We start from the raw sequence: 12,727 nt of genomic DNA, 5'->3' as shown, positions 1-12,727 counted from the left end.
TGGCAGAATCAGAGCAAGTGGCTGTGGTTATAAAGGGGAGAACAGGGCTTATGCAGCCAGCTCCCAGCTGAGCACCCCAGCTTGCTTTTCCCTCAATACAGAATACCCCTTTTCAAATTCCATTTCAAGAATCACGAGGAACAGACTCAGGATCTCATTCCCCCATCCCACTCAGGCCACACAGCCCCGGGAGTACTGAGAATTCTCCATTTTGTCACTTTGGGCGGATTTCATTCTCCCAATAGTTTAATGAGAAAAAAAATACAGACCTGATGCTACCTTCAAGGACAACCCAAATAAACATTAAAGATAAGAGCTAAAAACAAGTTAATAAATGTGAGACAGTTAAAGTATGCTCTTTTTAATGTTTGCATATGGGAGACAGAGAGTTGGGGAAGCTACCATTCTGGGTAAAATATAACATAATAGAGGAGTTGTTTTGTTGTCTTGGGGGTATTTTGGCTAATTAACTAGAATAATCATCTTTTTTAGTTCTCTATTTTTAATTCCTTTCTTGATAATGAAAGTAAAAATATTATACTAAAAGAGAACTTACTGAATGCCAGGCCTTGTTTAAAGCATTTCCCATGTAGAATTCACTTAATACAATACTACTGTGAAATACATAAGTAACAATGTCTCTGTTTTACAGATAAAACAAGGATGTAGGCAACTTTCTCAATAAAACATAGCTAGTAAGTATCAAAGTGGGGATTTGAACCCAGGCAGTCCATCTTTATAGTTCAAGCTAGAGCATGCTGTTTCAGTAGATTAACAGTATAAAAAGTCATAAAACCTTATTGTAGAAAATATGGAAAATGTGGAAAGTATAAAAAGAATATTTGATTCATTCATAATCTCACCACAGAGAAATAAATCAACATTTTGACACAATGGTCATGACCCAATGTCCATAAATATGATTTAGTTTTTGTTATTTGGGTATCCCATGAGAAAATTACTGTGGTTAACAACGAAATTTAGTGAATATATTTGGGATGGACTTACAAAGTATAGACTATGTCTTACACAAAACTGATTTTGGAGGCACCACAGATCACTTCCAAAATCTAAGCAATCTTCTATTTTTCAGAAACTGAGGTTGAAGTAATGCTAGTATGACTTCCATTTGGAAGAGACCCAACATTATGCTAAGATACCATGAATAGAGAACACCAACTAACTGTGGCTTCATATATGAAACCTGAATGAGAAACCTTAAGGGGAGATGTTCTGAACTGAAGGGAGCTGGTTTTCACATGTCAACATTATACAAGATGAATTTACAGTGAGAGGAAATAGGGATTTATCTTTATCTATTTATCCATCCATCTACCCGTCTTCTTTAATGTTTTTAATTCAACCAATACTTAGGTTGGACTACCCCAAAGCAGGCCCTGAGATCATGACATGAGTGCAAACTGTTTTTGGAAGCTTCATCTCTGGAAATACCAACATGACAGTGGAGAACTGAGACAGGAATGGGAAAGATGGTAATAAAAGGTGTGTTACCAGATTTTCACTGCAGGCAGAGCTATCCTGCTGGGTACCTCTCAGAGATGGTATGGAACATGCTTTAGAGTTGTACCTTATGAGACAGGAGGAAGTTGGGATATTTATCCTCCAACTTACATTTATTATTGGATGAAGACTGCTCCAGGAGACAGCAACTCCCCAGCATTTCTGGCCTGCCCTGCGTACTGACCAAGCAAGTTCCTGTGGCCACAGAAAGACTTCTAACAGTCGTAAAAGCTTGCAGTGAAAGCTTGCATAAAAGCAGTAGTTGTGAATGGTGAGGGACTGGGAGATATGGGCATGGCAGCATTTGTCACAGCCAGCTAGTAAAAAATAAAATAAGATCAGAATCATTACATATGTATAGTTTTGTTTTCTGGTTAGTCACCTTATACAATGCCCAGAGTATTTCCAATATCTTTAAATGTTACTTGAGAAAATGGCTTTTAATGGCTGCCTAGCCTTTCATTTTATGGATGTACCACAATTTATTTAACTGATTCCCTATTTGGAGGCATAGAAGCTGTTTCTAATTTTGAAGAACTTAAAATAATTCAACACTGTACACACTTCCTTTTCTATATCTCTGTTATTTCTTTAGGATAAATTAATCAAGGGCAATCTTGTTAATTATCTAAAGCAGTGATTAGTACTCCTCAATCTACAATAATGCTTGAAATTGGCAGTAAACCTAATATTTTTAATTTTTCTGGGGGGTCTCAAGACCTGTAAGTGACATAATAATTTATTTTTCATTTTAAACCTTCTTGTATTCTTCATATTCAGTTGTTCTCAAATGATGGAAGATTTTTACACACTGGAAAATTTATTATTGTTTACCCAAAGTGGGAAGTTTATCACCACATCATTAAATGAGCTAATTACTTTCAAGAGGCAGGAGGTGAATGCTCTCCGTAAACATCATCTCATGCAGGCTTAAGGTAAGATGGTTAGAATCCTTGGAATTTTGCACTCTACTTGTCTGAGGGAAAGCATACTGAATTCTACTTCTCATTCTCCAACAGTCTGGCACGCTTTCTTTCCCACTAAGAAGTCCTTAATAACCACCATCAGTTATATCCACTGGTCTTTTTTCATAGTTTTCACTTCTTTACTTCTTTGAAGTACTGAGTGGCACTACTCGTTACCTGCTGTGAAGCCCACACTTTGCTGTTTGTCCCACCTCTTCTTCTCCACTTGGCTCTTGGTTTCCTCAGTCATTCCTCTCGTCCTCCATTTGTTTTAAGTGCAGGTATCTCCCACAGGTGAGCCCTGTGCTCCCATTCTTGCATCTCTCTTGGGGGCCTCTCTTCTTCCAGGACATCGTTTTCATTGCATGAAGACAACTCTTTTGATCTCCATTCAGGCTTCGCCTCTCTCTTCTAATATGGGTTTAGCACAAACTTTCCTACCGAAAACGCCTTAAACTCTACATGATCAAATCCAAATCTATATTCTCTGCTTCAATATGGTTTTCCCTATTATTCCCTTTTCACCATCTTTAACTCCTTTTCTCTAGTCAATCCCTTTGAAATTCCAGGTCTTCTAAAATCTTGCCAAGAATTGCCTTTCCACCTTTCACTTTTTTCTATCATATGTTTTGCTCTGACTCACCATGCTTCAAACAGTCTGAACATTGTTTTCTTTAGTTTTTACTCAAATTAGTAGAATATATGAAACCCAAAAGTTTAGAATTGATTTTCTATGTGACGTTGACCAAATTTCTCTTCACTCAGTCTTCTCTGAGTAATGGTAACCTGCTTCACTGGATTGGTGTAATGATCACAACATATACACATAAGGGTGGCCAGCACAGTGTTTGGTACATGCAGACTTGCAATGAGTATTTGCATCTTTATTCGTTCATCACTTAGACCCATCAGAACTAACTTTGCTATGAAAATCTTTGTTCTGATAGCCCCCAGACTTTCTACTCTAACATTTATCTTCCATTTGACCTTCGTCGAGTATCCATGCAGGGTGTTAGTTGACTTTCTTTGAGTACACGTTCTCTGAAAATTAAATTCCTTAAAATAAAAAAAAAAAACAACTGTACTTCACACTTCTGTGTATAAAGGGCTAAAACTTTTGAATCCAGAACCTTCCAAATTATCAAGTTTTTTAAAGCCAAATTAGCACACATCGTTGATAAGAAAATAGCTAAATATTACTTGCTCATTTTAATCACAAGTCAAAAGGACGGTCAGAAGACAATTATCTTATGCCCATAGTAAAAGGATATACTGCTGAATGTAAATTCCTTCTGATATGAGTCCAAAAACTGTACATGTGGTGGTATAAAGGAGCTACATGTTTTGGCATGTTTATCAGAAGCAGCACACAAATATTTTGTAAATTATCTAGCATTTTCTAAATTGACTTTATCCCACACCTGATAATCTGATAAGGATTGTTGTACAGATGTGGTAAGCAGAGTGCCAAAAGCTTTCTTGTTTTCTTCTAGAACAGTGGTTTTTATAGTGCTTCTAAGAGATGAGGGTTCTAAGGAGATACTGGAGGTGCTGCAGCAGGGGGTGGGCGATGTGTGTGGCAGGGAGAGGGTGAAGGACGACCAGCTCTGTGCTTCAAGCCCCTTTCCTCACTGGCTTCACCTTTCTCAAGGACTCCTATCTGTTCTATAGATAGAGCTTCTGAGCAAGGTAGTGTTTGGAAGACAAGTGTCTGCTGCTGAAAAAATAATGGTTGAGTATCTTTGTTTCAGAACCCAAGTACAAATATTTCAAAGAAGAGGGCCACTGTCCTCTTTGATGGCAATAAACATTTTTATCTAATTTCTTCAGCTGCCTTTTATTGGGCCAGTAATACATCTTGGGAAGAAAATTAAGCCCATACTGGAAACTGTTTGCTTGAAGTGTCTTTTCAAGTTGTACATTTGGCCAAGGACTGCATGAAATTAAATATTACCCTGCTCTCCACCAAAAAAAAAAAAAAAAAAAAAAAAAAAAAGAAAAGGCACTGTTTTCTTGTCTAAACAGGTCTCTTGATTACTCTCTTCCAGTTTGAGGGACAGAGACCTGTGTTCAATGTTTAGTGACCTGTTGATCTTCAAATCTTAATGGACTGACCTTCAAGTCATCTGTTGCTACTAATCTTTTGGTAGGAAATCATTGTAGAAGGCAATGCAGAACTTACAATTTCATGAACAATGTTACTAAGTATCCTACCCCTGCTGCCCAGCCATTGACATTTCTTATCTCCTATGCTAGATCCCAGCCATTGGTAGTTCTTATCTCTTATGCTAGATCCCACATATTGATCAATGAGTGTGCACTGGGTTGGCCATTCTCCATTAAAGCCAACGAGTTTATCCAGAACTTCAGAAGTGTCAAGCACCCCTTCTCCTATCATCAGCTGCATTTCTACTCAAGCAGGTAGCTTTTATTACCAAATTACCAGGGATTCTATGCTCAGTTTTTCTGAGCTTTGCACTCTCTTACTAGTTTAGAAAGTATCTACTTGAGCAGAGGTATTTGCAACTTTTATCAGTTCTACTCTTAAAAACCATTCAGTATATTGGTGTAAATGCCACTTCCCATGATTCACTGGCTATGAGCTGAGGCACTTTTGTTTTGGACTAGGGAAAGTCCACTAAATCAATATAATAAGGATGTGTTCCATGATACACAGATCCTCTGAGATGCTCAGTGAAAAAAGGTGTCTGCGGTCAAACATATTTGGGAAACACTGTATTTCTCTTGGTGATTCAAAATGTGCATTAGAAAAGCAGAGTGTTAAGAAGTATTTCTTAGATTTATTTGACCATATAATTTTTAAATTATCCCTCACCCCTTCTCTCCCTCCCTCCTTCTTTTCTTCATTAAACATTAAATATCTAGGGCTCCATGGGAAAGATTTTGGAAAACACTGTACTTTCCTATTTCAGAAAATTTTCAGGGGTCAATTTCTACTTTTCTCTGTAATTCCAGACCCAGCACCATGTCTGGCACAAGGTGATTACCCAATAAATGTTAAATTGGAGTGAACAAGAGAGTAGATTAATGAGATGCCAAACATTGTGCTGAAAGTTGTTTTAAAAAATAATACAAGGGATGCCTGGATGGCTCAGTCAGTTAAGCGTCTGGCTTCGGCCCAGGTCATGATCCCAGGGTCTTGGGATCAAGTCCCACATTGGACTCCTTGCTCAGTGGGGAGTCTGCTTCTCCCTCTGCCTGCTGCTCCCCTCTACTTGTGCTCTCTCTCTCTGTCAAATAAATTTAAAAAATCTTAAAAAAATATATATACCAGGTAGCAGTGCCTGGGTGGTTCAGTCGGTTAATTGTCAGACTCTTGATTTTGTCTCAGGTCAGGATCTCAGGGTCATGAGGATGAGCCCAGCATCAGGCTCTGCATTGGATGTGCAGCCTGCTTAAGATTCTCTCCTTCCCTGTCCCTCTGTCCCTCCCCCTCCTCTAAAATAAGGAAGAAGAAAGTGCCCTCTCTGTGAGTATGAGCAGCCATTCCCTACCTGAATGGGTAGGCAAATGCTATGTCAATGCTGAGGTTACTTTCCGTCTTGTTGACACAGTCCACACTCAGCCTCAGGCCTCCGGAATAGCCACCGCATGTTGCAAATGCAAAGATTGCAAAAAGCTGTGGAGAACAAAGAAAAAAGAAAGAAAGGAGTCATTAGAATCGTGCTAATCTAATGAAATATATCAATAGGAGTTTAGTGTCTGGGAGGAGAGAAGTTACGGTTCTTCTGAAATGTGACATCATATTTGGTTCAGGCTGGAAGATGAAAGCAAGGAGGATGACAGGGACTGCAGAGGTGGTGGAAAAAATCATCCAGCAAGCTGGGGTAACTCTGCTTGGAGGAAAACTGAACACAAGGACAAAATACCTGTGTTTGTGTAAAGAGCTGTCATGCCTCAGAAGGTAGAGATATGACCTCACATCAAAACATCTGGAAAGTTGCACACTAAGGGATTAAATGACGGATGTCTCCAGCTGGGAAGAATTTGAGGTGTCTCCTTGCTTTCTTCTTTTGGTTTTATCTGTATTTTTTGGAATAAACATGTTTTATCTTTAGGAGTAGTATAGTTTTTTTTTTTTTTTTAAAGGCATAGTCAGAATTGAAGAGCTGAAGGGCTGAGGGAGAGTAAATGAGTATCTAAAAGGTGTTACTTCAGGGGCACCTGGGTGGCTCAGTCAGTTAAGCGGCTGCCTTTGGCTCAGGTCATGATCCCAGGATCCTGGGATCGAGCCCCGCATTGGGCTCCCTGCTCAGCAGAGAGCCTGCTTCTCCTTCTCCCTCTGCCTGCCGCTCTGCGTGCTCGTGCTCTCTCTTTGCCTGTCAAATAAATAAAATCTTAAAAAAAAAAAGAAGTATTTAAAAGGCACTACTTCAGGGTATCCAATTTCAACATATGTCAGCCTCAAAACCTCCCTGATTGTTACATCTTTTTATCACCTGCTCTTTGTCAACTACTAAAAGGTTCAACTGGTTACCCGTGAAAGTCATAGTCTGTCCTGGGGTAGAACATGGGTCTGTGGGAATTAGGTACTGAAAATTAGGAGCAGGAAATCAGGGAAGACTTCAAGAAAGAAGACACACCTGGGAGACCAATGACGGCCTAAGATGGGAAGCAAATGCTAAACTTTGTCTGCTTAGTTTGGCTAAATTCAAAAGTGTTTCCTGCTCATTTCCAAAGGAAGTCAATCAAGTGCACCTAACACTAACCCACATTGTAATAGTCCTATGTATTTTATTTTCATTTTGGAATTCAGCTTCTTGAGGTCTTTTGAGGCCCCATCAGGATCACTAGTTCACTTTGCACAGTGAAGCAGAATTATTGTATAAAGGCTAAATGCATGGGCTCTGGAATGTGACCTTGGTAAAGTTCCTTAATTTCCCCATGCCTTGGTTTCCACATCGGTAAAACAGCATTGAGAATAACTCCTCTGGGTCACTTTGCTATTCATGACATAAAGCAGACAGTTGCTGTGGACAAGAAGGCTGCTGGAACTGGCAATGTTACCAAGTCTATTTGGAAAGCGCAGAAGGCAACATGAGTGTTTTCCATAACACCTGTCACCTCAGTCTTACTCGGTAGTGGAAAAATCTCAGAGCTGTTGGCCTCAATTGGCCATCTAACTTTACTAGGAAAAAGACTGGTTAATGATAAAACCTTCACAGGAAAAGGAATATTTTGGGGACCATTTTTTTGTCCTGTATGTGGCAGTTTTAAGTTACTAGTTTTTAAAAATCAGTATTTTTTAAAAATGGAAACAACCTGACCAAAAAACATAGTAGATATAGTAAGAGAAAACTGTTTATGTGTATTAATGTGTATAAAGCATTTAGAAAAGATCCTGGCAGAAGAAAATACTCAATAAACGTTAACAAATGTTATTACTCTAAATGGATGTGGATGGCCCCTTAGTAAGATGTTCCAGGCCATAAAATAGGAAATTTAGACTTACTCTTTAGCTAAATTGACACAACCATCGGCCCCAGTGAACCAGCATCCGAGGACTCCAGAAAAACGGATCTGTTTTGCTTTGCTTTTCTTCCTAATTTGCCTCATCAATAGCATTTGAGGAGGCGTTCAGAAGCTACTCCAATCCACTCCACCATCTGGGGCTGATACACATGGAACACCAAGGCTGAAGGGAACCTGATTTTTATCCCTGTGGTGTGCGTCTGCTCACTTCTCATGACCAAATGCTCTCTTCCTGTCAGCTCTTGGTATTGGTAAGAATAAGGAGGAAGTGAGTGTAAGTGCTCAGTGCTTAAACCTAAGTTGTATTATATAATACTGGATGTCTCGGCCCTTTGTGCCATGTCAGAATACCGCCTTTGGTAAGACTTCTTCCAGAACAGAGAGTGGAGTAATGGCGCCCTGAGCTCTGTGGCATGGCTATGGCAACAGCCCTTATTCTGTTCAAGCTTCCTCAACTGTAAGACAGGAATGTCTTCTGTATCTTCTTGAATCACTGAGAGAATTAAATGAGAAGGAATACATATTTATGGGCAGTCCCTCTCAATTCATGCAGAGATTTATGTGGTATTTACACATGGGCACTTCTAAGGGGCTAGAGTCCTAAGTGTGTGATCAGCACTTGTACATGTCAAGGTTAGGAGAAATTGTCTATTCTTGCCATTACTAAGTGCCTACGATGGGCCAGGTATTGGGCCCAGAACTTAACATATATGATATTATTTTCTCCTCACAGCAATGATGTGTGTGTGTGTGTGTGTGTGTGTGTGTGTGAAGCTTAGCATTCCCACATTAAAGAGGTCGCAGAAGAGCATAATGGCTCTAAGCAGTTGCATTTAAAAAAAATTCCTTGAAACATTAAAACGCAAGTTAGAGTTGACGGGACATAAAGATAAATCCTGTTAATTTCAGTGCTTAGTAGCTATAAGGGAACTACTCTTAGCTTTTCATCTTACATTAAAGTGCTTTATATACAGTAAGGTATTATTAATACTACCATGTAATGAACTTAAGATGGAATGATAATTATGTATTTAACTATTCAAAATGTTAGATGCATAGAAGGAAAGTGTCAGACTTAAAACCACACACACCACTAGTTTTTCTTCTAACTTCTATCGAGCTCTGAAAACATGAAACATTGTACTGGAGTTAAATATGATACCTATGGGCTTTCTGGTTAACTTTCTCCCTTCCCCTAGTCCTTACTGATTAAAGGGAAATCATACTGTGTGACCGATATCAAATTCACATGGGTTTGGTGAGGATTAAACAGATAATGTCTGTACAACACTGGGAGAGTTAGATCCTGCTGAGTGAGTAAAGTATTACAGGCATGGTTGATTCCATATTTGGGAGAGTGAAATCAACTCCGTCAGACTATATCAGCCAGGAGCCTAGTTCTGTAATTGGAATACGTCAAGACAGAGTGGGGAGAGGGGACCGGAAGCTCTCTGGTGGGTCAAAATTCCCTTGGTGTTGAAGAGGAATATACAGTGGGAGGGAACTCAGAAAATGCTCTCATGGATTCCCCTCCCAGAAGTCTACCCAGCCACTCCTCCCGAGGTGGCTGGGCAGAGCCGTTGTGGGAGTTAGGCAGAACCTGAGTTTGAGTCCATTTCCTAGCTGTCTGACACTGAGCAAGTTATTTAACTTCTCCAAACCTCAGTTCCTACATCTCCTAAATCAGAACTAATTCACTGGTTCATTCAGCAGACGTTTAATGGTGTACTTACTTGGTGCCAACTGGGAGGGAAAAGGAAGATGCAAAAGAGAAAACACAAAGACAAAGAAAGCCCCTGCTCACTGTGGAGCTCAACGCTGGATGGGGAGACAGAGTCAGAAAGAACATAGCAGTGAGACAATTACAAATTGTGTTATGTGTTGGAGGCTCTTCTAGACAGGGAGGTACACCTGAGGAAAGTCACATTTAAGCTGAGACCTTGAGGATGACGGAGAGGAAGCCATGGGGAGTGTAGGGAAGTGCTCTGGCTAGAGGGAACAGCTCAAGTGAAACCCCACGGGAGGAGAAGCTTGCCAGTGGAAGGTCAGTGTGGCAACCAGAACATTAAAGAGGCTAAGAAGAATAGTGTTTGCCTCACACAGTTTTGTGTGCCTGAGCTGGGAGAACACATGTAAAGCATCAGTTTCACAGCCTTCAGAAAACATTAAAGTGTCTCCTCCTTCTTCTTCCTCTGCTACTATGAATATTACTACTACACTATTGAAGAAACTGAGAACTCCAGAGGAAAATCCACTTGCCCCACTCAGCTACAGCAGAGTTGGAACTAGAATCCTGGTCTCTTGGACTCCCTAAATCAGCATTCTTTTAATTAGCTCTACAATAGGAGGGAGAACAATTTCTGGCCACCTGGGTGGGAGTTAACTGTCAAATGTTCTGGTCTTCTTTGCCCAGAAATGCACCATGGTGCTTTAGTGGCCTGGTTCTCTGTGTTTCTCCTGAGTGTCTCGCAGGCACAAACGCGCAAACTCACTAGCCGAACAGAATGGATGCTTTGTGCTCAATTTGTCCTCCCTCCCTCCTCTTTCCCCCTTCCTCCCTTCCTTCCTTTCTTCTTTCCTTCCTTCTTTTCACTTTTGATCAGGTAGAGGATTTTAGAAGGAGGCTCTTGGAAGACTGTGAAGGGACAGAAACTTTCTTAGCTTGACAACCTTTTTTCCGAAAGGTCATTAAAATTAGCAAGAGGAAGGTTTGTGCATCTTGTAGATGCTTGACTCTGCAAGGCTAACACTGCAAGGCTAACACTAGAACTGTGTTATGTAGCCAAGATGGAATGAGAACTGGAGGTGGGTCCTCTAAGTCTGAAGAGAGAAAAGAGCCTGAGACGACTGGGTATGTGGGGATGTTAGGAAGAGATGAGTGAGGGACAAGAGAGAAAGACCTCGACTGGAGGCTGGCTCTGCAGGGACTACAAGCAGCTTGATGAGAGACATGAAGACATGGAGTCTGGGTGTGTGCATATGCATGCATGTGTCATTTTTTCCAAACCCTGGGCTCTGCATGTACATCCTCAGCTAGTGCTGCATTCCTTTCGGTAATGCAATCTACTTATTCACCTTCCTAGATACTGGGGTCATAACCCTGGGGCAAAAGTCCATTTACCCAGCCAAGTGAAATTATAAAACCTCTGTGTGGCTATCTTTACTCAAGCTTCCAATTCTCAAACAAAGCAGACACCTCACCCTCCAGCACATTCTAAGGTAATCAATATCATAACCACTGGCCCAATCATTCACTTCCCTTGAATTCAAGAGACAGAAATAAATCTCCTGCGATGAACTCTCATTTCACTACTGTCTTGGATGATCTACAGCTCTGTTCCTAACAACAAAAAATTTTTCTCTAAATGGACAAAATTAACCAGCAGAGATTTCCCTTGCATGCAAACTGATTAGAAATACATTCAGGCGAAAGAGACAGAAGAATTGTCTTGCATTTTCTGGCTTAATAAACATCCATAAACCCAAATCAGCCATAGCAGGAATATCTTTGCACACTTAATGATACCAAACGTTCTTCCCTGGAAAGAGGGCAAGCAGCTCCCTCCTTGGAACTAACTGAACCACATGAGGAATATCAATGAAAGATGTTATTAATCCTTCTGGTTAATTTGCGAGGCATAGTGGAAAGCAATAGGTTTAGAGGAGGACAGGAAATCAGGTTGATTAATGGCTCTCACAGGGACCTGTGGTCTGCAGGAAAGTTAGGGAGGGGACATTTTGCATGGCCTGATATACAACCTCAGGCATGAAGGATAACTTGGAAGAAATAAGTGAGAGTGAGGAGACTAGGACAAAAGGGATTGGAAAATTGAAACTAGATACTAATACTCATGTTGCCACTGAGCTGCGTGTGCTGACAATCAGATCTCCAGGGATAAAGCATTGATTTCTAGCATTTGATTTGCTGATTTCGTGATGTAAATACTCCTCCTATGGCCAGTTCCAAGCTACCCTCTTAATACCCGCAAACTTGATTGGAAGGAGAGCTGCACCACGAGCTGAGCTCCCGCATACCACTGCTTCCAAGGGACCTTTTTTGACTCTTTCCAGGAGCAACAAACAGCCTTGAGCTTATTTCACTGACTCACCCCTCTTATTTCTTATTTCCTGATATTTCTTATCACTCACCTTGGGCTTATTGCATTGATTCACTCTTCTTTCATCAGGTACAACTATTCATCCTTTCATTCATTTATCCACCCAATCACTTATTCACTTAGTTATCGTAGCAGAGGCTCTCAATGACCTGCCTATATCCCCTTAGCTGGGCCTAGAGGTCACCTGCAGCTTCAGGGAGCCAGTCCATGTACAGACCTAAGGCTCCCCCATCCAACACCCGAGCTTCTCTGCTGAGGGCTTTCTGGGGCAGCAGGAATGCACTCAGCCTGTGTCTGGGGCATGGCAGAAGCCCCCTGGAATTAATTCTCTGCCGATTTCTAACCAATTTGGGATGGAAATGAGTGGACAAAACCCTGGTGTTCTTACCCATCTGTGGGGAAACTCTGGAACTCTGAAGTGTGTTCAGTACTGTTTTTTAGAGGCTGTCCCTTGAGATTGAGCCCCCATTGTCTACAGCAACATCTGTCTGCTCATTAATACCTGCTGTGGGTGTTCCTCCTTTCTCTGTCTCAACTCCCTACTCATCATTGTGTCTCTTGGTATCACCTCTCAAGTAAACTTCTTGAGTCAAAATTCCTGTCGCAAGATCTGTTTTGGGGAACTGCAAC

General features: G+C 40.8%; 1 protein-coding gene across 1 annotated transcript in view; it reads right to left on the bottom strand.

Annotated features, from left to right (window-relative positions):
• The window catches only part of SYNPR (synaptoporin), a 298,829-nt gene that overhangs the window by 107,186 nt on the left and 178,916 nt on the right, over nt 1–12,727 (bottom strand). The window contains exon 3 of the mRNA XM_002915439.4: nt 6,002–6,126. Within this exon, the coding sequence (XP_002915485.1) occupies nt 6,002–6,126 (125 nt within the window). The remainder of the gene's footprint in view (nt 1–6,001; nt 6,127–12,727) is intronic.

This window comes from Ailuropoda melanoleuca, chromosome 4, assembly GCF_002007445.2.
Source record: "Ailuropoda melanoleuca isolate Jingjing chromosome 4, ASM200744v2, whole genome shotgun sequence".
In the NCBI taxonomy this organism is placed as follows: domain Eukaryota; kingdom Metazoa; phylum Chordata; class Mammalia; order Carnivora; family Ursidae; genus Ailuropoda; species Ailuropoda melanoleuca.
This window is presented reverse-complemented; position numbering and strand designations above follow the sequence as displayed.